General features: G+C 38.1%; 1 protein-coding gene across 2 annotated transcripts in view; it reads left to right on the top strand.

The window, feature by feature from the left end:
* The window catches only part of sky (GTPase-activating protein skywalker), a 392,630-nt gene that overhangs the window by 341,184 nt on the left and 25,035 nt on the right, over positions 1-26,411 (top strand). For both annotated transcript variants that reach the window (XM_067151605.2, XM_067151606.2), the window contains 2 exons: positions 2,569-2,727; positions 9,111-9,340. In XM_067151605.2, the coding sequence (XP_067007706.2) occupies positions 2,569-2,727; positions 9,111-9,340 (389 nt within the window). The remainder of the gene's footprint in view (positions 1-2,568; positions 2,728-9,110; positions 9,341-26,411) is intronic.

Below are 26,411 nucleotides of genomic sequence, written 5' to 3'. Positions count from 1 at the left end.
GGAATGAAAACTTTGCCAAAGCTACTTTTTACTAGATTAAGCATTTTTAGTAGTTTAGATTCATGTAACGGATTTCTTATTTCAATTTCGTCATTTAATTTTTTTCTTTATTGAAATACTGGTTTAAATTTATATAAATATTTTCTAATTCTAATTTTCTATCTTCTTTATAATTTTTAGGTCTTTCTCTATAGTTGTAAATTGGTGGCCTGACTCTCTCATATGAGCACTCATTGCAGAATGTTTGTTGTGCTTTGTAGCATTAACGTGTTCTAAGTATCTTGTGAGAAGGTGTGGTCAACATATGAACATTTACACTCTACACATGTTAATCTATAGATGCCAGAACTTAGATAAGGGTTATTGTTAGAATTTATACTATTGTTGTTGAAAAAAATGTTTCTGTTTGTATTTTATGCCTTGAATGCTATAGTAACATCTCGTTTTTTGATAGGATTAGTTATTTGAAAAATGGCTGGATTGGTGAATGTAAATGTTGCGAATTTGGACTGCTTAGTTTTTTCGGCAGTAAGATTAGTTACTAACTTTTGTTTTACTTTATTGATGATCCAATTGACCATATTTATTTTCTATCCATTAATTGAGGCCAGGTCTTTTATAAATTTGAGCTCCTTTTTTAAGTTACTATCTGAAGGGGGGATTTTGAAAGCTCTATAAATCAAACTTAAAAAACAACTAATAATCATGGAACATTAAAGAACACAACCCCTCCCTGCACCCCTACTAGACATGGCCCTTCCAAAACCACAACCACAAACATTTCTCCTCCTACCCCTACTCCCTCCCCTCAACTCCCACCACCGCAACACAAGGAATTGACACGGAACAACAGGCAGTCGCCACACAACCTCGGATAACACCAAACTGACAAACAGCAATTGGAGGGGTAGGTGAAGTTTCTAGAAGCACACTCTTAACTAGCAACACAACTTCTGATTATTTACAAGATTCCTTTTCTTGTCACAGACATACAACAAGATAAACTGCCCAACAACTTTTAAATACGATCGACGATTTACGTCACTTTCAATCATGCCTTATTAAATCCGTTATTTCAACGTTATTTCAACGTTATTTCAACGTACGGTCACTGACGTCAACAAGAGCGTATTTATTCAGCAGCATTCGCCGAGCTCAAATAACAAGCATTTAAATTTCTTGAAGACCAACATTCATCCTGTCACAAGTTCAATCATCAAATTGACGAGATCTTTGAATCTTTATAAACTCTTATCCACAAGGGAAAAATTTTTTTTTACCAGATCTCATTGCCAAGAAAATCTTCAAATTTAGCTCTTAAGATTGATTTTCACGTCTTTCTAAGATTTTAGACATGCTACTTGTTTTAAATATTTTAGAACTCATTCTTCCACAATTTTAATGTATTTTTGCTATTAAGCACATGTAATTAAGGCATGCCTCCAAAGATTCTGTATTTTATGATATTCTAATAGAGTAAGTTTTAAGTTTGTGAAAAATGGTCTAATAGTTCTTAAGTCATTATTTATAAACATAACCATTCTTCGAGATTGATTTGGGTGATGATGCTCTGTAAGGGAGCGAAACATGTCCCACATATAATTTTTAACTAATGAAGATATTTTAAATGTGACAGCATTATAATGTATTGAACAGGTGGATCATAATAAAACTTTGTTATTGTAAATCAACAGATTTCAATACGGATTAAAATATGAGATTGATTAGTCACTTGCAAGTCAGTCAATGCCGGGCTCCACATCACTTCAGTATTTGGTCTAAGAGTAGGCAATCAGTGACCACCCACCCACCCACCCACCCACCCACCCACCCACCACAGCGGACCAATAAGTGAGCAGCACACCACAGCCTGCACTATATATTGAAGTGGAATTGTGATACCGCTCTATTCCACTGAGAGTGTCGCAGCAGTCGAAGACAGCAGAACTCTTGATAATTCTGAATGCACTTTTTAATGAAACGTCAGAAATATCATATTTTCTTGGATGGACCAGGGCCAGTGAGCCCAAAAGATACAGATATATGTTATGTTCAAACCCTTGAATATTTTTCTCTTGTTCCGTTTTTTTAATAAATGAATGTTGAGTAAAATTACCATAAAGACTCGGACGTTTTGAAGCACACCCGTTAAGAACCACTGGTTTAAAGAATGTTTTACTGACATGTGACAAAGCTATCATTGTAGATGAGAATTGGAAGTAGGGCATATTTAATAGCAATTCCAGAAGTTATTCAGTGCTAGTCCATAGAGAAGCTGTTTTCTTGGAAGCAAAGTTTTGTGAAAATGGTGAGTCCTGAAGACAAAAAGAAACTATGGTATTTTTAAGGATTATGTGATAATCTTATTGACCAACTGATATAATTATCATTGAGAAAGTGTATTGGTTTTATTCTTCTGTCTTTCCTGTATTGCATAAACTTTTGTTAGAAAACATATTTTGTATCATTATAGCACTTATTTGAAGTAAGTCACGTATTTGATGTACATATGTTCAGAATAGTAATTTTTATGGAATATTAAGCAATTCTGCTTCATTTTATTTTCAGCTTTTCACCCTGTGGTCATGGCTACCAGTTCGCATCACTATGTATCAACCAGTACTATTGTACACAACAGAGGAGCATGGGTGCAGTCTTACCACTTTCTACGTTCGTGTAGAACAGCATGAACCTACACTTCTCATGATTAAAACCTGCAATAATGAGGTAATAGTATACTAACTACCATTAAACTTCATGTTATTTCTTCTTCTACATGCTCTGTCTAGTTTTTGGACTTTGGTGATCAGTTTGGAGAGTGCTCTTTGATCTTCACCAACACTATAGTTCTTCAGTGCTTTCTATGTCTGTCCAATCTTGAATATTCTTAGGGTGTGATTTTTGCCTCCTGCCTACTCCTCTACTGGTCCTTTTAATTTTGCCTTTCAGAATTAGTGTTGTAAAATTGCATATTTTTCACCATGTAACACATGCCCTTGATATGCAGCTTTTCTGCATTTGATGGTGGTCAGCACTAAGTTCTCTTTTGCAGTTTACTGTCTGTAATACCTGTTTGTTAGTGGGATGTTCAACCCAGTAGACTGTAAAGGCCAGCTCCCACCTAATGGAATGGAATCAAACCAAACAGAAGTTGTTTATAACATGTGTTTAAATGGGCAATAGAGATGGCAATCACATCAAATCGAACAGAACAGGATTCTCTGCAAAGAAAATTTTTCGACTGATGGAGCAGAAATCAGATCAAAAATTAGATGGATGGCTTTTCCGGCGTTTGCTCTATTAACCAGCGTTTCATCTTAGGTCTGACACTAGACTCTTCAGAGTGGGATGTGTCAGACCCTACCCACTGACGCTGGGGTGTATGCAGGTGAACTTATCAGAAGCTTATTTATGAAGCACAGTCTGATAACTGCATACGGGAGATAAAACTCCACAATGGAATTAATGCCCGCCTAGCACTTCCAAATGGAAATTCTAAGTTCCCATGGAGGGAATTAGATTCTTTTCCACCAATAGAGCATATCAAAAATCAGATCAAAAATTAGATGGATGGCTTTTCCGGCGTTTGCAGTTATCAGACTGTGCTTCATAAATAAGCTTCTGATAAGTTCACCTGCATACACCCCAGCGTCAGTGGGTAGGGTCTGACACATCCCACTCTGAAGAGTCTAGTGTCAGACCTAAGACGAAACGCTGGTTAATAGAGCAAACGCCGGAAAAGCCATCCATCTAATTTTTGATCTGATTTTTTATATGCTCTATTGGTGGAAAAGAATCTAATTCCCTCCATGGGAACTTAGAATTTCCATGATGGAGCAGAATCGAACAGAATTATCAACATTCATGCAACTTCGTAGACATTCAGGATCTTTCAGACGGCCATTTGGTGGCAAATGTGTATCACCTTCAGTTGGGAAGTCAGCTGTTTTTTGCATACAATTGGGAACTTTCTGTTTTGTGATAGTTTATTGAACTTATTAATACTGGACTGGGGGGGGGGATTTCCTCTACAAGACCCATGAGAATTATTGCGGCAACAACAACAAAGAAAGAAATAATGCCTGGGATGAAATAAGCAAGGCAATGAAAAATCAAACTGATTAGAATATTCAATTCCATGGTAGGTTACTGTAGCCTGTATCCAATTTATTTTATAATAATTATTATTGTTGACTACTACAAAATTGTTATTTTGGAGTCCGCATACAGTATGTCAGTATGATAATTGACATCACTTGGAATGTATCTTAAAGTATTTACAGTGAAACTTGGTTAAGAAGTTCCCGCATAAGAAGTTTTTCCGCCTACGAAGTGTGATATTCTTGGTCCCTTCATCAGTTTCATTAAGATATATGTATATTTTTCCTGTTTAAAGTGTTCTGTTGTAAGTATATTTCCCGGTTAAACAGTTCAGATTTTAGAGCCCCTTGAGATAGAGAATGTCGGCTCAAAGCAGCCCATGGTTAGAACCCTCCAGTCTCCGCGCAAGTTGCACCCTGTGTTAGACCATTCGTGCGCTCGTGGTGTGTCTCTGGTGTCACGGAACCTGTGCGGGCTTGCCAAGGCCATACGACGTCATGCTATGACAACACGGACACCAGATGCTCACTCTCACCTTGTGGAATCGAATCTAACCCATCAGTCGAAATTTTCACTCCACCGTTCCATCTAGCGGAATAGAATCAAACAGGATTCTACCTGGGAAACATAAAGCACGCAATGGATGGTTTGATAAAATTTTAATGCAGTAATTTGCGGGCCGCGACAGGCTGAAGTCGTTAATCGAGGTGGCCTAAACATGAATTAAAAACTGTAAAGTGTATTTGTCCACAGCATTACTGTTAATCTACCACAAAATTGAATATTCTAACCTGTTTGATTTTTCATTTCCTTGCTTATTTCCTTCCAGGCATTCTCTCTTACGTTGTTGCAATAATACTTATGGGTCTTGTTGTAGAGGAAATTAAGTTTTTGAACTAAACTGATAAGATTTTCCGTGTCCATTATTAGTGAGGTGAACAAAAACAACTTCCCGACTCTATGCAGGAAACAGCCGACTTGCCAGCAGCCAGCTGATACACATGCCGCCAAACAGCCGGCCGAAAGATCCCGATCGTCTACGAAGTTGAATGAATGTTGATAGCTCTACGAAGTTGAATGAATGTTGATAGCCAACTGGGTGTTGGTGGGAGGCACACAGAGGCATTACAATACCACGTGTTGGCATAAAATTGAAAGTTATTTTTAATTTTACCTTTATACAAGCTAAACATTGTATTATCGTGTCACTTGTAATTATTACATCACATTATTAGAACGTAGCACAAGGATGAGGAGACATGAAATAAAATTCTTGCAGGGAAAGAAACTGTTTGTTTAGATGTGCTAGCGTTGCTACTGCACCTTTAACCTGTGTTTCTTTTCTTCATTACCTATAGCATGAAGAGGATTGAAGCGGGAAAATAAATTCAATACTGGCTTGGCCATGCAGTAATTGCAAAACAGCCAGAAACTATGCCCGTTGCCGTGACAACCAGTAGGAATGCAGGGGTGATTTAGGCCTAGGTTCTAAGAATCTCTAAGAATTAGTTGCCAGATTTCCTATTTGCTGCCGTTATCCTTGAAGCAGGTGTCGGGGGTATGAGGAAGATAGAAAGCACATGCTAACAAACTGTAGTACACGTCTTGTCTTTGCGTCTTGTAAGCCTAAGCTACGGATTGCCAAACATAGTTAGCATCGTAATCAGTATGAATAGGAGTCGCGAAATTAGTTGTACTTGTAATATCAACGTACAAACGCTTTAAGTAAAAATGAGCGGAACTCGGAAGAAAGAGATCAAGCGAAAGGCATGAACAATAAAAGACAAAGTGGAGATTATAAGGTAAGTGGAGTCATCTACACTTTCCCGTGTTGCTTTGGCAAAGGAGCTGGGGATACCGCCGTCTACTTTGAACGGCATTATAGCAAAGAAAGAAGAGATCTTTGCTTCTGCAGGGAATACTTTTGCAAATTGCAAGGAAGTTAAATCTGAAAAGTACGATGAAATAGAACAAGCTCTGCTAATATGGTTTAAACAGCAGTGAAGTTTAAACATACCTTTCAGTGGGACTATTGTGAAGGAGAAAGCCGAAAAATTACATGCAAATTGCATGCGTCGAACGGGTGGCTGGACCTCTTTAAAAATCGAGCCGGCATCGTTTACAAAACAATTCGTGGCGAAGCAGAGAGGGTGTGTATGGAGGAAAGGGAAGCGTTGAAGGAAATGGTTGTGTCTGCTAAAATAAGCAAACCTTGCAACGTTTTTAATCTCGATGAATTCGCACTTTTTTACCAGCTTATTCCGGATATGTCTCTAGTTTTGAAGGGAGAATCTTGCCACGAGGTAAAATTATGTAAAATATATTTGTAATACGATGTGTTCAATTATTTTACTTTATCTCTAAAAATATTGTCGTGATAATCGAACCAGGCGAGTTGGCCATGCGGTTCGGGGCGCGCGGCTGAGAGCTTGCATCTGGGAGATAGTGGGTTCGAATTCCACTGTTGGCAGCCCTGAAGATGGTTTTCCGTGGTTTCCCATTTTCACACCAGGCAAATGCTGGGGCTGTACCTTAATTAAGGCCACGACCGCTTCCTTCCCACTCCCAGGTCTTTCCTATCCCATCGTCGCCATAAGACCTATCTGTGTCGGTGCGACGTAAAGCAACTAGCAAAAAAAAAAAAAAAAAAAAAAAACATTGAATTTTCATATTGTGACTTTCTGTTAGCAGCTCTCATATATCGGCCTATTTCGGTATTGTTCACAAACAAGGAAATTTGTTGGCTGTGTGTTTCACATGTATTTCAAAGTACAGAATAAGTTTTTGGGCATTACCCCTTTTAAGAAGTTTCCTGCTTAAGAAGTTTTTTTTCTTTGCAGTCTCTTGAAAAACTTCTTAACAGAGTTTCACTGTATTATATTTACAGTGAAGAATTTCATAAGCAGCATTCTGTACGTTTGAAACTGTCATACATGTTTTCTTAACAAACAGTAGTGCATATGAAACTGATCTGCTGTGGACAGTTCACAGTTTTTATATTGAGGCTACCTTGATTAATGATTTCATCCTGCCACGGCACACAACGTGCTTCATTAAAGTAGTTTTAAAATTATCACTGCATTCCTAAGCATCTGAAGTTGCATTTCCCCCTGTAAAATTGAAATGGTCCGTTAAATTCTACTATCTGAAATAGCTGTTGAAATTTCAATACTCTAATTCTGAAGTACTGTCAAGACTTAGCTTCATCGCTCAATAAACACTCATATAAGTTTCAATATTCTCCTTTTGGCTCTCGTGTTAATTTAATTTCTTGCACTCAGAATATTCTCCAATCTCTTTTCCTCTCACTCTCTTTATTTTTTGTCTCCTCACACAAACGTTCTAGCACTATCAGACGTCCATTGTATGCTTTAAGTTTCCATAGAAGTGGTAGAATCCTGTTGGATTCTTTTCTGCTAAACATGAGCGGTCGAGTGGAAATTTTGACTGTTCGATTAGATTCCATTAGGTGAGAGCAAGCCTTAAGCATTCTTCTATGAAGCCATAGTTCTAGTGCTTCCAGTTGTTGGACGGTACTCTGTTTTAATGTCCAAGCTTTGTCCCCATAGAACACAGTAGGCCAAATGTAACCTTTTAACCATATGATGCCAAAGTTTTAAATTTAAAGCCTCACCACACAATAACATAGTTTTACATATGGACACTATTGCACGCCTCAACTTAATGATTGCAGTACATCGAAAAGGGTCATTAAAACTTGATCTTCACCCATTCCTTTATTTTTATATTGGTGGATAATTTATTTCAAGGCAGGAATAATTATTCTAAATTGCAATTCATTTAGGCATGCATTGAAGGGTATGCACTACATTGCAATTAATGACCAGGCTTAATTGGAACAGCTAAGGTGTCAGTGTGCCATACGTCCACCGTTCACTGCTATCACAACCTCTGCTCTAGGAAGACTTTCCATAAGTTTTGGTAGATGCCTGCAGATATTTCCTTCCATTCTTCCTGTAACATGGTGAATAGTTCTGTAGCTGTTTTGGGGCATTCTGATCTCGCTGTCAACTAGCACTGTAACTCATCCCAGAGAGGCTCATTTGGGTTTAGATCAGAGCTGTGGGCAGGCCATTCAATTTCGTTTATTCCCATTTTGACATACCACTCAATTATGGCCTTTGCTTTATGAACAGGTGCATTATCATGTTGAAAATGAAAACGACTAGTTGAAAATTGTTGCCAGCAGGGTGGGTAGCATAGATTTGTCCAGTTTTGTCTGTTGGGATTTGGCAATCATGGTTCAATGATCTAAAACCCATGGACCAAGACCAAACCATGAAAAACAGGCCCGCACCATGCCGACTCCTCTGCCAAGTCTAGTACGTATTGATCATCTGTCATTTGCCAGATCCATGCACATCCATCGAACTGCCATAGAGTGTAGTGTGATTCAATGCTCCACATGATGCTCTTTCATTATTCTAGGGTTCACTGGCAACTTGCGTTATACTACTGTAATCAGCAGCAAGCGTTCGATTTAGTGATCCTTGGTTCATATACTGCAGCTTGCGTGTGGAATCAAAGTGCGAATACCTCCCATTGAATGGTATGAGTGCTGGCATCACTTCCAGATGCCAGTAGCAACTCTATGGCCAAGGTTTGTTAACAGAGCTTGCCAGTTTGACTTCACCACACATTGAAGGCATCAACAATCCCCATCTGTTAATTTTGTTGATTTTGCTGGTTAAGGAAGGGTTTTATAAGTCTCTGGCATTTACATTTCACCACTAGATAACTCACTGTTGAACGTGGTATCTGAAACTTGCCAGAAATCTCACGGATAGAATGACTGAACCGACTGGCAATGAGTTATCGTCGTACATCCATTTAAACTGTTGTAGCTATTCAACATTTCTACCAAGCATTCACAACATGCTTGAGTGACGTGGTAACAATCTAGTTTCCTTTCAGTGGAATGCCCAGTCATTAATGGCAATATTATGTGTGTGACTAATAGGGTGACTAATTGAGTTTTGTTGTTGCAGGTATTTGGTGCATACTGCTCGTCACGTTGGTATGAACGTAATCTGAAAGATGACAGAGGCAACAGACAAGCTTATTTTGGCACTGGTGAAACATTTCTCTTTAGTCTCTACCCAGAACGAGCAAAATATCCATGGGTAGGTATAGAATGTGCCAGAGGTGATCCAACCTTGGATCATTCTGCTGAACTCTTTATGGCTGCAGATTCAACGATGATAACTATAGGAGGCGGGTAAGTGTTCCAGTCTGTATAACATCGGTGAACATACTACATCGTGCAGTTAATACATGATAAATGTTCCTGGAAAAGGGTAAAAGCACTAAGTAAAGAATACAGAATGATTAACCATTGTGGTAGTTCCTAGTATTAATGTTCAGTATACCAAAGACCCTCAAACCTTGAAGACAGGTGGATTTGATTTCCGTTAGCTATCCATGAAAAGATCCCTATAATTCATCATTTCGTCCCTGTGAAAATGACTGAATGGTACCCTTTTCAAGACCACTGCTATTTCCTACCACCAGGCTGAGTGGCTCAGACGGTTGAGGCGCTGACCTGCCGACCCCAACTTGGCAGGTTCGATCCTGGCTCTGTCCAGTGGTATTTGATTTTGCTCAAATACGTCTGCCTCGTGTCTGTAGATTTACCTACACGTAAAAGAACTCCTGCGGGACTAAATTCTGACACCTCACCGTATCCGAAAGCCAATGTAAAGCTAATAACATTATTATTATTATTATTATTATTATTATTATTATTATTATTTATTAATGGTGAAGTTAGGTCACTTGGGCCTCTCTTAAACAATCTCACAGTCTTATTTTTATATTATGGTTGTGATATATTACAAACAAACAAAAATTAAACCTAACTGTGATGTTAATCTTACATTACAAATGCACCTAATTAATTTAACTACTGAAAGTATATCTCTAAACTCTAACTTAAAATCTTAAGAACAACTATAGCCATTTACTCTCTCTCATCTTTTCTTTGAACCACAATATCACTAGTAAATAGCATTGTATTCATTCTTGTGCCACGCCATAAGACCTATCTGTGTCGGTGTGACATAAAGCCACTAGCTAGCATTCTTGTGCCATCCACATGTTGCTTTTGCTGCCTTATTGATTTCATCCATCACTCTTGCAAACTATAAAGATAACAGTATCTTTCTCTAACTAAATATGGTTTCAATTTTAAACCATCGTTATTTTTCCATTTGTGTCTTCCCACAGTTTCATCATTCAAACTTGTTTCTACGAGGGCAATTCAAATATAAATGGGAATTTGAATGTACCGCTGCTGTTAGTAATAATGCTGAGGCACGAACGACGGTGGAGAGCTGGACTGCTTCAGTACGCCGTGAGTGGCCAAGAGGTGCACAAGTCTGTTGCGCAATGCATCATTATCAAATTTCTCACAAAACAGGGCACCAAACCTTCCAAAAGTTTAGGGATGAAATACTTTCGCAGACTCGTGTGTATGAGTGGGCTAAAAAATTTGCGGTGGGAAGAAAAGCTGTGGAAAATGAACTGTATGAAAGCGTCACTGCAGACAACATTGTTGCCATTCGTGACATTATTGATGAAGATCAGTGAATAAAAATTTTGCAAATTGTTTTAGCCGTAGGAATAAGTCATTGAAGTGTTCAAACCATCACCCGAGATGAACACCATTTCAGAAAATGATCTGCCAGGTGGGTTCCTCGTCTCCTCAACCAGGAACAAAAGCTTTATGCCAGGAAGTTTGTCAGACTCCTGCGTCGCTATGAGGAGGAGGGAGAGGGTTTCTTGAGTCGTATTGTAACTTGTGATGAAACTTGGGTGCATCATTCATTACAGCCCATAGTCAAAGCAAGCAAGCAAGCAAGCAAGCAGGGAGTGTCGGCGAAGAGACGAAGCAGGTCCGGTCAAGGCCAAAACATACCTGCCTGCTGGAAAGATGCTTACAACCGTTCTCTGGGACTCTGTGGGTGTTTTCTGGTGGATTTTTTTCAAGAACAAAGGACAATTAATGCAGCCTATTACTATCACCTTTTGGATGAAGCAAAAGCTGCATATTGCAACAAGCGACGCGACAACCAATCCGAAACCTTGTTCTTCTCCATGACAATACAAGACCACATAAATAAAATTACTCAAAAACTGAATAAAATAATTGAAATAAAATGAATTCATAAAATTAATAACAATAATTAATTGAAATGTCCGTAGTATGGGTGCCAGAGTTTTCCAGAATGGATCGCTCGAATTTTGATAGAGCATGATAATTCTTTCTCTCCCAGGATGTGTACATAAAAGTTGCATACTGGTACATCTGCTTCAGGCCTGACCTAACCTTCTGAAAACGACTATATAGGTAGGAACTGCACCTAGGTTCATCAATAACTCCACTGATTCTAAAATAACTAACTATATTCTCAATAAAATCCGTGCATGAGCACCTCATCAACACACCAAAATATACATATAATACACACACAAAAGATTGCTGGAAGACTCCATATTTACAACAACAATGAAAACAGTGGGAAAACGAAAGTGGAGAACTGAGCCACCATTTGTAGTTAGTCCGTTGAAGAATGTACATATACGTAGATAAGTACCCTTCACTGTCCCTGTATGAACACGACTTGCCGATTCTCATAATCGGCAATTATTATATCACACAGATACCAGTGGCGGCTCGTGAAAAAATCATCCTACGTGCTACAAAAAACGTTGATGATAAAATGAAATGGCATATGGCTTTTAGTGCCGGGAGATCCCAGGATGGATTCGGCTCACCAGGTGCAGTTCTTTCTATTTGACTCCCATAGGCGACCTGCGCGTCGTGATGAGGATGGAATGATGATGAAGACAACACATACACCCAGACCCCGTGCCAGGGAAATTAACCAATGATGGTTAAAATTCCTGATCCTGCCGGGAATCGAACCCGGGACTCCTGTGACCAAAGGCCAGCACGCTAACCATTTAGCCATGGAGCCGGACTTGTTGCATGATGAACAACTCGTACTTCAAACTTGTTATTAATAATAATAATAATAATAATAATAATAATAATAATAATAATAATAATAAAGATAAAGATTTTCTCACAATTTATTACTCAGAACAAATAACAACATTAATTTGGAAGCAGAGGAATACTTCGACAGTTCTCTACGAGATAAATAATTCATTCGAGAAATATTGTTTTTACTCACCTAATGGTGCAATACGAAGTCCATACGGCGATCTTTTTTGTTGCGAAACTAGTCGATCACTTTTTGGTTGAAGTTCATTATTTCTGAGATAAGCATTTTCTCGATTGATAGCATTGCTAATGCATTCAACTGTTCCTGACACATCGTATTTCGATGGAACGTTTTAATCCTTGTAAGACTCGAAAAGCATCTTTCCAGTTCTGAACTGGTCATTGGAATAATAATAAAAATCCTGAGCAATTCTGTTATTTGGGCGAAGGTATCTTGCAGTTTGTTCTTCAGGATCAGTTGAAGCAAGGGAACTGCACCATCAGTTTCTCTGAAATCAGTTCTTTCATACAGAACGCTAAGCTCAATCATTACATTAGTCTATTCTTGTCTGGGAGTCTGTGTACGTCACATACGGCGTTAACTCCTTTTACAGAGAACTGTTTTGAATATTCGCTCAAATTAATCGAATCGAGTAAATTTTCAACCTCTAAATAAGAAACAGACCCAAATCTATGACCTAACTCTTCAGTGATTCGATTACATACATCCTTAGCATCAGCCGTCCTGTAGGATTCCGTTCTGCGTCTTTTGCTTTGTGGCATTTCTGAAGAAACTTAATTTGCTATTTTATCGACAGAATCGCTGACTGAAGCAACAGCCTTCGTACAAATGCCAACAGCACTTCCTATTTTGATTGCATCTGTCGATCTTGTTTGCAGCTGGGAATACAAAATATCCTCTTGAGGCATTATTCTGTGAACAAAATAAAAACTCTTCATCCTCCAAATTGTGTCTGAGTCCACGTGCTTCTTCAACTGTCCTTACAGATTTCGACTTTTTCAGGTCCAGAAAGCATTGCAACAAAGCATCATTGTTTTCATACATGACATTGACGGTTCTAGACTTTAAGTTCCTTCTTGTTGATGAACATCCTAGAATTCATTGTACTACCACGTTTTCCAAAGCTGCCAGACGTTGAGGAGATCTGGAAAAGAATGCAGGAAATACAGATCGGCTGCAGAAAAATACGCCCGCAGCTTGATGTTGAGAGGCCACGTGTTCAAATAAGAGGTTGAGCTGGTGGGCGTAGCAGTGAATGTAACTGGTTAGCTTTGATTTTCCTTTGATCTCCACCTCTTTCACCATTCATCACAGATGCTCCATCGTAAATTTGGGCAATAATTTTCTCTGGATTAACCGTAAAAAATACTACTGACTTGCTGCAGTATGGACTCAGATATTGTAGGCCTATCTGTGGTTTGTCCATCTGGATTAAAAAATACCCAAAATCTTTCAAGTAATTGGCCATTTAATACATATATGAACACAATTGCCAACTGAAGCTCATCCGAGACGTGAGAAGTTTCATCTCCCATGATAGTAGTGTATTTAGTGTTATGTACTTCCTCCAGTATCTTTTCACGACAGACTTCCAGCATACAGTCTAGCAGTTCATTCTGGATGGTTTTTGATGTGCCCTCAAATACCTTATTGGATTCCATGTGTTCCTTAATGGCACTGTATAAACTGCTCAAGAAATCAACTAATCCCAAGAACACTCCTCCATTTTCAGATCCTTCACACCTTTCGTACTCCAGATATCATTATTTTCGAAAAATAAGACGCAAGGTAAGCAAAATAAAGCATTTCTTACATCACAACCACATATCCAAATGTTATCGTTGTAAACTTTTCAGTTGAAATGCCTGATATAATTGGAATTTTTCCCTCTCAAAGCCTTCCGAGTTAAATTTCAGACTGGAATGTGACGACCTATAATGTTTGTGTTCATATTTCCTTCTAATGTTCTCCTAGTCATCAAACTGTCCACACTATTCATGCTGCATACTCACTTCCCAACTTACATCAGTGCAAATAGAATCGTGGGAATATAGATCCTCACTAAGAACACTAATTTAATTTCACTTTATATACACTGCAGTGGATAAATACTTGGATAAATCTCCGTATGAGCTTTAGTACTAACACAATGATAGGAAAACACGCACCAGGAATATAACCGCGAGATTAAAAAAAACGCAAAAAGCAACTGAAAGCGCTGCCAACCGAATTGAGACCTCCCCTACTACCAGCATAAATTACATTGTAATGCGGGATAACATTTAGGGTCAGTCAAAGATTCTTTGACTCGCCTACGAATTCCTTATTTTTGACACAAAAGGAAGATGGATATTTCAATAAGTGTTGGTTGGTTACCTTAATAACAACATTATGTTTGCGATAGATTGCCTCCACTTACGCTTTACTTTCGAGCCCAGACGATGCTACTCTCTAGTGGCAAGAATCTCTTACAACGTTCAACATCAGGCTAGCACGAGACATCGAGAAGTTCTACCCCTCTGCGAGAGGGAAAGTAACTATAGACGGGAACAGTGAAAGTTGATCCCGGTTCATGGTATAGTCCACTGGCTACGGGGTGTGTTCCAAGCTTGGCTGCGCCTGCGTATTGCTTCCTTTAGGCTACAGGCCAGAGCTCATTTCATTTCAGCACGAGCTAAGTCCCCAGGAGAACAGAGCTAGGTGTTCGACAGATCTCGTCATGATTTTCACAAAACACAAATTCGTATCCTACTCAAAACAAAGAAAAGGCACCAGGACAATTGTACTGTACATAAATAATTCCGTGCAGTTCCAAGCTACGTGCTGGAGCCCGGTAGCACGTATTGACCAGCCGCCACTGACAGATACTGTACCTCATAATACTGTGTTCACTGACTCTAACACTTGTTTTAAAGATATATTCACTTGAACAACACACGTTTGTCATTCCTGAATATAAATTCTGGAAAGTCTGAGATATAACACCTCCCAGCTTTCACCAACATGTAATACCAGGGCGCCACAAGTGCTACAGTACTTAGTGCTTAAGCACTCCACAATTGTAGGTCAGCCACATTGCACAAATATAAAAAGACTATGTTCCACAAATGTTTGAAGTCCAGTCCAGTATAGTGCAGCAGTGTCACTCCAGTACCGTATTTTGAAGTTTCACTCCCGTATCGTGTATCCAGTTCACTTCCGCTGTGATGTTAAAGTTTATATAGACTCCGCTTCCCCCTTCCTCTCGGATTATACATCTAGATTGATCCTGGCCAGCCAATGATGAGTAGATCCTCTAGTCAAGACCACACCCTGAATCTCTTCCTGGTCCCAAGACAATAACGGACTCGGGGGTGTTTCACATGAGTCATCAGAATTTTCCAACTACATCAACTAGCTCATGAGATTCTGGGCTTATTCACATGATTCATAGAATTTCCCGACTACATCAACAAGCTTTGGTTAGTTCCAAATGACTCGTGCAAAGTTTCCAAGTTAAGATAGCAATGTTTTCCCAATCGTTGTACAAAACAAATTACTCATACCCCATATGGAGACCTCCCAGCTACAAATATTAATGACAAAATATACAACTGAAATACTGATGATGATGATGATGATGATGATGATGATAAATCAAATACTGACAATAAGATTTCTCATTTCTAAATACAGTGCAAGGGTGTGATATATGTACTATCACAAACTTTATTCATTTCCTAATGTTGTATTTTTTATTCTTCCTATAGCCAGAACAAAATTTAGAATAATCCTGCAATTAGAGGACGGTATGCTCAGATTTTTTTGTTTCAGGTTTATGAGTCCTTTTTCGAAGAAGGGGCATGTTAGAACGAGACTGAATTTAAAGACTACCCCAAATCAGTAAAGGAAGATGAAAAAGAGGACAAGAAAGTTAGAGTAAAACCGGATTTGACGTGTTCAGATTTTATGATTTATTGAATTGTAATATGTTTAACTGAAGACACGACCAGTCTTTATGGCAGTATGTGGGCCTTAGTGAACGGACGCTTGAACCTACATATCCCTTCGAGACACATGTATATTTGTTTAATCAGTTGAATACATCCGCTGTCCTACATCTCCAAAGAATATTATAAGCTTAGTTATAGTCGCGCTTTATGTTTCAACCCTTATGGAAAATGAGTCGTCCTTGCCTGATCACCAAGAATAGGACTCATTTTTCGAGGGGTGGTGGGAATATTTGTGCCACACCCACATGTTCTCTAACTTGACATCTACTTCTTCCCGATGAGACAGATGGCACCACAAGTAATTATGAATTGCCAAAGCATTTCTTCCAATCTAAAACTTGCTTTACCGGGTGAGTTGCACGTAGAGGCGCGCGGCTGTGAACTTGCATCCGGGAGATAGTAGATTCGAATCCCACTATCGGCAGCCCTGAAGATGGTTTTCCGTGGTTTCCCATTTTCACACCAGGCAAATGCTGGGGCTGTACCTTAATTAAGGCCACGGCCGCTTCCTTCCAACTCCTAGGCCTTTCCTATCCCATCGTCGCCATAAGACCTATCTGTGTCGGTGCGACGTAAAGCCCCTAGCAATTGCCGATACTGCTAAAGATTTAAGAATGACAAGAAGGCTGGTATGCAGTTCACCTCCATTGGAGGTGTGCCTGAAAAGAATTGGACCACTTTGGGATGTGGGCAAGAGTTTAGTTAAGAAATATTCACAGGTGTTGCATTAATATAGCAGGCAAGATCATTAACACTATGATTGCTTAATACCTCTTAAGCCAGGCCAATATAGGTAATTTTAGGAGTAGGTTTAAAACATGATGAAAGCAGTCCAATATAGAGAATTGTTTTACCTGACAAAGAATCATACCATGCATCAATGAAACATGGGAAATTGGGGGGGGGTGTTCGAACCCCACTGTCGGAAGCCCCGAAGATGGTTTTCCCTGGTTTTTCCCATTTTCCCAACAGGCAAATGCTGGAGCTGTACTGAAGGCCATGGCCGCTACCTTCCCAGTCTTAGTCCTTTCCCATTCCTCCTTCGCCGAAAACCTTTGATGTGTTAGTGCAACATTAAACAAGTAGCAAAAATTTAAAAATTAATAAAAAACATGGAGACAAGTGTATGAAATTATAACGTCATTAAATACTGCAGGCTTACCTTTTTTGTTTACTTCTGGCACTACCCTGGCACTTAGAGATAGCATTACCAAAAAAAAACATGGCACAACGGCCCCAAAGGGCCTTGCCCTACCAAGCGACCGCTGCTCAGCCCAAAGGCCTGCAGATTACGAGGTGTCGAGTGGTCAGCACGATTCCTTTCAGCCATTATACAGTATTTGGCTTTCTAGACCAGGAGACATAACATAACATACCTAACCTAAACAATGCGGTCTCTATTTCATTTACAGCTGTTTGGGTAAATCCTGATGTCATAATGTAGATAACAAGCATGAAATATCGTAAAAATAAAGATCTTGACTTTCAACAGCCGATATTATCCTAAGACTGCTTTCAGTCACTATGTATTACATTCATGAGCACAACTAATTCACTCAGATCGTCTCAAGCAGTCAGTTGGTGGGTTGGCACACTTTCTACAGCATGGCTTTGTTCCACATGGATCGCTTCTGCTACACACATTCTCACACCTACTGGGAGAATACAGAGATCATCTCTAGAAACCATCTGTGAATGAATTCTTGCTGCCTGGACTCTAATCAGGAACAAAATTGATGTAAAAAGTCTCAAAGCCTGGGATCTCGAATGATCTTGATGGCAGTGAAGATGTGGTATGTTAATGCTGGTAACAGGGAAGATGGCAGCACAGGCAATGATAATTCAAATCTATATATATAAAATAAGAGTTTTGTCTGTACATTGCTCAGAATTTGAAAATAATGGTATTTCTGTATCGGTCATGTCCATAGTAACATGAAAATGCACTTTTTTACTTTTCCGTAATTTCTGTCTGTCTGTCTGTCTGTCTGTCTGTCTGTCTGTCTGTCTGTCTGTCTGTCTGTCTGTCTGTATGTATGTATGTATGTATGTATGTATGTATGTATGTATGTATGTATGTACACGCATCACGAGAAAACTGTTGAAAAGAATTTAATGAAAATCGGTATGTGAAGTCGGGGGATGAACCTCTACAATCTAGGCTATAAATCATTTTGCTCACGCTGAGTGAAATGGTAGTTTAGGGGAAGGCCTAAAATTGAATTCTCAACTATTTATGTTATTAGTGGTCTAATGAAAATCAGTATGTGAAGTCCGGGGATGAGCCTCTACAATCTAGGCTATAAATCATTTTACTCACGCTGAGTGAAATGGTAGTTTAGGGGAAGGCCTAAAATTGAATTCTCAACTATTTATGTTATTAGTGGTCGTATTTTAAAGAAAATGGGTATGCAAAGTCAGGAAATAAGTCACTATAGTCTAGGCTGTAAATTATTTTATTCACGCTGAGTGAAATGGTAGTTTAGGGGAAGGCCTAAAATGTAATTCTCAAATGTTTCTTATTAGAGGTGTAATCGATGAATGCTACATAACTAAGGTTATATAGTATTAAATTTCCTATTATTCATGTCTTATACATTGTTACCGTACTGGCTATGATCACAAAGATATTCATGAATTTGGATTTTTGTTACTAAGTACATATCAGCGCCGAGTAACGAGAAAATGGGTAAACAGTATTTAATGAAAATCGGTATGTAAAGTCGGTGAATAAGAAACTACAGTGTATGGTATAAAATATTTTACAAATCACAGAGTCGAAAGAAAACTAAATGTGAAGGCCTACAATATAGAAAGCTCATAACATTGATCAACAATAACATTACATTGACCATTGTTTGTCGTGATGTGCTTTGTGTCTTCTGTTGCCCCTCATCTCCAGTAGATAGGATTACTGCTGCGTACAGAGTATTTTTTATTTGATTTACGTTGCACCAACATAGATAGGTTTTATGGCGACGATGGGATAGGAAAGGGCTAGGAGTGCCTTAGGCCTTAATTAAGGTACAGGCCCAGCATTTGACTGGTGTGAAAGTGGGAAACCACGGAATACCATCTTCAGCGCTGCCAACAATGGGGTTCAAATCCATTATCTCTCGGATGCAAGCTCACAGCTGCGCACCGCTAACCACACGGTCAACTCGCCCAGTCGTACAGTGTATAACAGCCTGTCTGAATATTGATGGGAAGTAGCTGGGGAGTTAGATAACTTTCTTCCTTAGCATGCCATTCCCCTGGTTTATAAATTTTCTGATACTACTGGTACGTAACACACTGGATCATCATAGCATTCGGGCTATTCAATCCCTACTCTGAGGCACTGATTGGAATGAACAGTGTGAATATTTAGCGGAATAATGGCAGATGAGTGTTCATGGCAATCTGCGGCCTGGTCATCCCAGCTCTGGAACTTTGGACTATTAGATTGGCACGGCAATCTAACCGCAGCACTGTTCGTTAAAAGTGATAAAACGTGCAGCTTTCCATTTGATCGAGTATTTTATATGATAGCATTGCTTTTAATCGCTACATTCATACTTACGTTTTTGTAATGACCTATGTTGATTTCAGGTTAGCAAAACCACAAAGTCAGTCTTTCTGAGAATCCCGTAGCTAAGCACGGGTACATTAACTAGTTTATTATATGATAAGCGTTCTGCTCCACTAATAGACACACATGACTGGCATTTTCATTTTTGTTCTTTTTTATTAATATTGCAAAATATGGTAAATGTCAGACTTGTTGGCTGAACGGTCAGCGTACTGGCCTTCGGTTCAGAGGGTCCCGGGTTCGATTCCCGGCTAGGTCGGGCATTTTAACCTTAATTGGTTAATTCCTACAGCACGGGGCTGGGTGTATGTGTTGTCTTCATCATCATTTCATCCTCATCACGATGCGCAGGTCGCCTACGGGAGTCAAATAGAAAGACCTGCACCTGGCGAGCCGAACCCGACCTGGGATATCCCGGTACTAAAGCCATACAACATTTCATTTCATATGGTAAATAAAACTGATTGATTATATTTATAGTATATGTAGACCTAAATTTTATGTGTGTACCATTTATTGTTAAAAATTTAGGAATATTAACTTTAAATGAAGGTAGCCAGTAAGAATCAAAATACACCCATAAGTTTGTTCAAGAATAGTTAAGAATATATATACAGTATATGTACATTTTATAGTTATTTAGAGCCTAGAAGTCGTGTGTTCACTGCACGAAATGGGGTGTATTCACACCTTGGACCCCTGCTTACTTTTTGTGGCTCTAAAAGTGAAACAAAATGGGCTCTTAATATGCAAGAAAATGCAGTATTGCGTATTCTTAGATCCTGCGCTCTCTATCCATTCTTTGTGCTGTTATTCATTGGTAATTAATTTGTGCAATGATTGTTATAGGTTAAAAGTGTATTTATTTTGATGAATGCCATTTTAGAAGAATTTTGAGTTTTCGTTGTGGAATTAATAATGCCTATGTCTTCAATGGGTACGACTCCCAGGAAGCATAGTGCAGTTGTAGCATTATCTCAGAATACTTCCATGACACAAAGAGAGTTAGCTAATAAATTTGGTGTTAGTAAAGGCACTATAAATAGAATTATTCAGTGGCACGAACAGACTGACTCAGTTTCACTTAAGAAAAAGGGAAACTGTGGCAGGAAAAAGAAAACAATGCTGACTGATAAACTTTTTACCTCAGAAGAAGGAAATCAGACCCCTGCCTCACTGCTGTGGATTTGGCTCAGGAATTTGGGGAAAGAGGAGTAAATCTCCTTGTGTCTAATGTTCATTTTAGACTTCTGGCAGCTGGAGGAAAGCCAGCAAACATGTAAAGAAACGCCTTTTAACAGGAGAAATGTGCAGGAAACATCTCTTATGAGCATGTAGTCATCAGAATTGGACACTGGAACACTGGAAAAAAGTTCTTTTCTCTGATGAGTCACTTTGAAGTCTCTATCAAAGGGTAAAGAAGGGTCCACGTATTCAATACCATAAACTTGTATATTGTCGTATAAAACTGGGACTAGTTTCAACCCCATATATATATATATATATATATATATATGGTCATCTTCAGCCATGCTACAATTGAAAGACATATGCACACATATAACCAGTAACAAATTAAACACTTTGTTATGCCACAATTTACAATCTTAATTTAAAACATTGATGAAGTCCGAACAACACATTCAAACTTGAAACTAAATTACATATCAAAACTGCTGAGTTGATCTGGGAGTTGGCATCCCTATCTGCGTAGATGAGTAATTTGATTTATAATTTGTTTGTTCAATGTAATATGGGTAATGACTTTTTTGTAACTTGAATGGGAACATTTGTAATTTGAATAGTTATTCCTTTTTGTCAGATGTAGTGATCTATTGTTTGATTTATTTTGAAGTGAATGTCTGGAAAGAAAATAATTTGAAGTAAATTATTGAGAAAAGAAGGGAAGCTAGAAGATCGAGATAAATATATATAGCTGAATGAGACTCACCCCTATGTTCTTCGTAAGTTTTGTGTATCTGATACGGACACCAACACCAGATTGACTGTTGAGAGGGAGCGGGAGTATGGATTATGATGGCAGGGGTTGGAGGTGGGATGTGTGAGGAGGGGCGGGTAGGTAGGTTTGTACCGATTGGTGGACATAATGTGTCTTTTTTCTGTTTATACTTTATATAGGAATGATTATATCGAATAGAACATTAGATTTTTCATTTATTTCATTAATATTATGGTCAGGGTTAAAGTACTGTTCTAGATGAATGTAACAGTTCTCCAATATGTTGAGCATGGTGCCCTTCTTATCTACTTTCAATATGCTTAGATCTTGGTCAATTGATGTAAAATTATGTCTGTCATGTGTTGTGCCATGGCAGAGAAACTATTGTATCTTGAAGCATTGACATGTTCCATGCATCTTATTGAAAAATGACGTACTTTTTGCCCTATATATGTACTTATTAAGGGTTATAAATTTCATGTTGTTGGTCCGTATTGAAGTGAGAATAACATATGAGTAACAACACAGTAAGGTTTCCACCTATTCAATACAAAATATATTCACAATATTTTAAAATTACATGGTACTAGTTTCGACCCATCTAGGGGTCATCAGCCACATCAAAGCAAAGATCACTCTTGACGAAATCCTAAGAACATATTAATTTTAACTGTAAGATTATTATGGAATAACAAGTGAATGTGGTAAATGAAAAGAGATGTTAGTATGGGACAGGTGAGTAATAGCTAATAAATATACAAGGAATATACATAAGAGGTTTGGAAAAAAGTGTAAGGGGGGCTTAGTGTTGTAAAAATTATATAATCATGGAAAACAGTAAGTCCTTATCAAATCAAATCAAAATCTCTTTATTTGCAAATGAGGTGTCTACCTCGGTGGCAAATGGTACACTAAAATACATTATTGTCAAGCACTAAATATTAAATTAACAAGAGAAGAAAATTTTTCCTATAATACAATATTATACAATTTATGCTAACAATGTTTTCTATTAAACACACAGCTCATCCTTAATAAATTTATATTGTTTACAAAATTCTACTTATAATATCTCCTGCACTACTTACAAATATAGTCAACTGATATACAGTATGTGGAATTACTTCAAATGATACTATACAACTGGTATAACATTAATATTTACATTGCATTTATTTATTTACCTTTTTTTTTTTTTTTTTTTTTACCCGTTCTGGATCCTAAGTAGCATAACGACCTGCTGCGTCTTAACCAGAGCCCCTTTTGCCACCACTTTTCAGAGTTCCTGAAGGGCCTTCACAGCTACCGTAGCGGTCCCAGGGCCCTCGAAGTCCCCACTGTACTTTACCCCTACAGGCAGTCCCCTACTTTGGCTGTCCAAATTCCTTAGACCAGGGGATGGAATTAATTTATTCACACACATTTTTTTTATTTACAATAATAAGATTGAATGCCCTCTAACACTTCATTTATTTTCTCTGTTGCTGTTTATTCTCTTCTTGAATATCGGTACAGATTTTGGAAAAGGATCAAACACTACCCCTGGTAAACTGTTCCACTCCTTCACACCCTTCCCAATGAATGAAAATTTACCCCAATCGCTTCTGCTAAAATTCCTTCTAATTTTATATTTGTGGTCAGTCCTGCCGATATAATTATTTTCCAACCGAAGCCTCTCACGGATATCTCCCCATGCTTCTTCTCCTGTATAGGCTCTATATAATCCTGTAAGTCTAGTTTTCTCCCTTCTCTTACTTAAAGTTTCCCACCCAAGTTCCTTTAACATTTCTGATACACTACTCTTTCTCCTGAAATCCCCTGTTACAAACCTTGCTGCTTTCCTCTGCACACTATCTATTTCTTTTATTAGGTATTCTTGGTGAGGATCCCAAACACTGTTTGCATATTCCAATAATGGACGAACCATACTCAAGTAACTTTTTTCTTTTAATTCTTTGTTGCATCCTTTAAGTAGCCTCATTATGACATGTAATGATCTGTATGCTTTCCCAACAATGTCATCAATATGACCCTTCCAGTGCAAATTACTTTCAAATCTCACACCTAAGTATTTGCACTTCCCATCTTTTGGGATAACTACCTCATCCAAAGTATATTCAAATTCAGTTTTAAAGCTCCTGTTTGTAAAAGTTGTAACAGTTGATTTGCCTCCATTAACCTTCATATTATTTTCTTCAACCCATTGTTGGATACTTTCAAGGTCCCTTTGTAATTCTGAACAATCCTCAATGTTGTTTATTTCTCTATAAACAATTATGTCATCTGCATACAATCTTATTTTTGATGTTATATTGTTCCCTAAATCATTTGCGTATATTAAGAAAAGTAACGGACCTATTATACTACCCTGTGCAATTCCCTTCCAAACTTTCTCTTCCTGCGATACATTATTTCCTACTTTGACTTTCTGAACCCTTGAATTTAGAAATGCTTTTATCCAACGTGTAACCTTTACGTCCAATCCTATTCCCTCCAATTTCTTTAATAATATTCCATGTTCCACTCTATCAAAGGCTTTGGAAAGATCTATGGCTATGCAATCTAACTGACCTCCTGAATCCAACTGATCTGGTATGTCCTGCTGAAATCCCACCAGTTGTGCCTCACAAGAAAATTTCTTTCTAAATCCATACTGGCTCCTCATGAACCAATTTTTATCATCACATATCCCTCTGATGTACTTCGATATTAAACTCTCCAGAATTTTACAAACTATACTTATAATGAAGAATGCAATGTGAAATGACATATATAAAATTATATATGGCTTAGGAAGAGTGGAGGTGGTTTAGGAGGAGAAGAGGGCTTAAGGAGGGGCTGAAGGGTGCGGGAGAAAGGGTAATTGTCTTGAAAAAGTACCTTTGATTAAATTTAGGATTGAGTTTTGGTTGGCTGCATTATTGTTTCTGAGGAAAGTGATAAATAGATCGAAGAGTATGTTGGGTTTCTCTGAGATTTCATTGAGATTGTGACTGGCGTTAAAGTATTGGTCTAGGTGTATGTAGTAATTTTCCATTATGTCGAGTAAAGGGCCCTTCTTTGCTAATACGAGGATGTCCATGTCTTGTTCGATATTGGTGAAATTATGGTTATAATCTTGCATGTGTTGGCCGATGGCGGAAAACTTGTTGTATTTTATTGCGTTAGTGTGCTCGTGATATCTGATATTGAAGTTTCTACCGGTTTGCCCGATGTAGGTTTTTCCACAGGTGTTACATTTGATCTTATAAACTCCTGTCTTTAAAAAACTGCTGGTCCTGTTGATGTGTGAAGTATTGTGTAAAATGTTCATGTTCTTATAGTTGGTTTTGAAGACTATTTTAACACCTTGTTTCTTAAAGATATTGGTTAACTTGTAGATATCATTGTTGAAAGATCTAAAGAACGAACTCAACACAATCCGCGGAATCGCAAAATTCAACGGCTTCAGCAACCATTTTATAGAAAGGATAATCAATAAACATAAATATCGCCCAAAAACTACCCTCAAAAAAGAAACGACTAAACCTCTAACATTTTCCACCTTCACTTTCAACCCCTAGATGGGTCGAAACTAGTACCATGTAATTTTAAAATATTGTGAATATATTTTGTATTGAATAGGTGGAAACCTTACTGTGTTATTACTCATATGCTATATATGTACTTTTAGAGCTATTGCACTGCAGTTTGTAGACACCTGATTGAGAAAACTTATTAGTTTGATTTATAGCACGTGTATTAAAGAAATGAGAAAACTTGTTATTATTTGTTTAAAAAGCTATTTGTTGGTTATGTTTCTTGAAAATATTATATTAGTAATTTGGTATATGTTTATATTAATGAATGTGAAGGAAGAATGTTTTTTTGTCTACTGATTCGCTGATTCCTATGCCAGTTCATCTGCTACTGGATTCATCCCACAGTGCAAATTAATATTATGCTTGAAATCTAAGACGTCAGATTCAGACTACCATAAAGATATGAACTATTCGCTTTTCAAAAAATGGTCTTTGGAAAAGTTATTACCTAACATACCACCCAATTCTACAGTAGTAATGGACAGTGCCAGTATTCATTCTGTTCAACTCAACCGACTCCATGCACCAATACCCGGAAAGCTGATGTACTGTCTTTGTTTTTGAGGCACAATATCCCTCGCATTTCTTCCCAAACAAGAGAAGAATTACTCAGTCTGGTAAAATTATTTAAATCAAAGAAATAGACAGCATTGCTATCAAGTAGTTCGCCTCCACTCTACCACTGCCATTATACCATATTTACTCGCGTATTTGACCCCTTTTTTCCCTTACTTTTACAGCCAAAAAAAGTAAAAGGGGGTCCAATATGCGATAACCTCAAATTTTGTGCAGTGTACACATGACTTCTAGGCTATAAAGAGCTATAAATTGTACATGTAAACATTCTACGCTGTTCTGTTACAAATCTATGAATGTATTTGAGTTATACTGGCTATTTTCATTGGAAGGCAGTATTTTTAAATGTAAAAAGTCAATAAATGGTGAGCACTACATATAAAGTAAATATAATCCATTTTCGTTACTCATACCACGTCATTCGTTTCATCTCATTAATTCCTCTGATGAGGTCGGCGTCAGGAAGGACATACGGTCATAAAAACTCGCTACGAAGATTCGTCTCGCTTCATACTCAACCCCGTAGGGAAAAGGGATAAGGGTATTCTATTATCATGTTATGTAATATTGATACAAAAT

The sequence above is a fragment of the Anabrus simplex genome, chromosome 7, assembly GCF_040414725.1.
Source record: "Anabrus simplex isolate iqAnaSimp1 chromosome 7, ASM4041472v1, whole genome shotgun sequence".
Lineage (NCBI taxonomy): Eukaryota > Metazoa > Arthropoda > Insecta > Orthoptera > Tettigoniidae > Anabrus > Anabrus simplex.
This window is presented reverse-complemented; position numbering and strand designations above follow the sequence as displayed.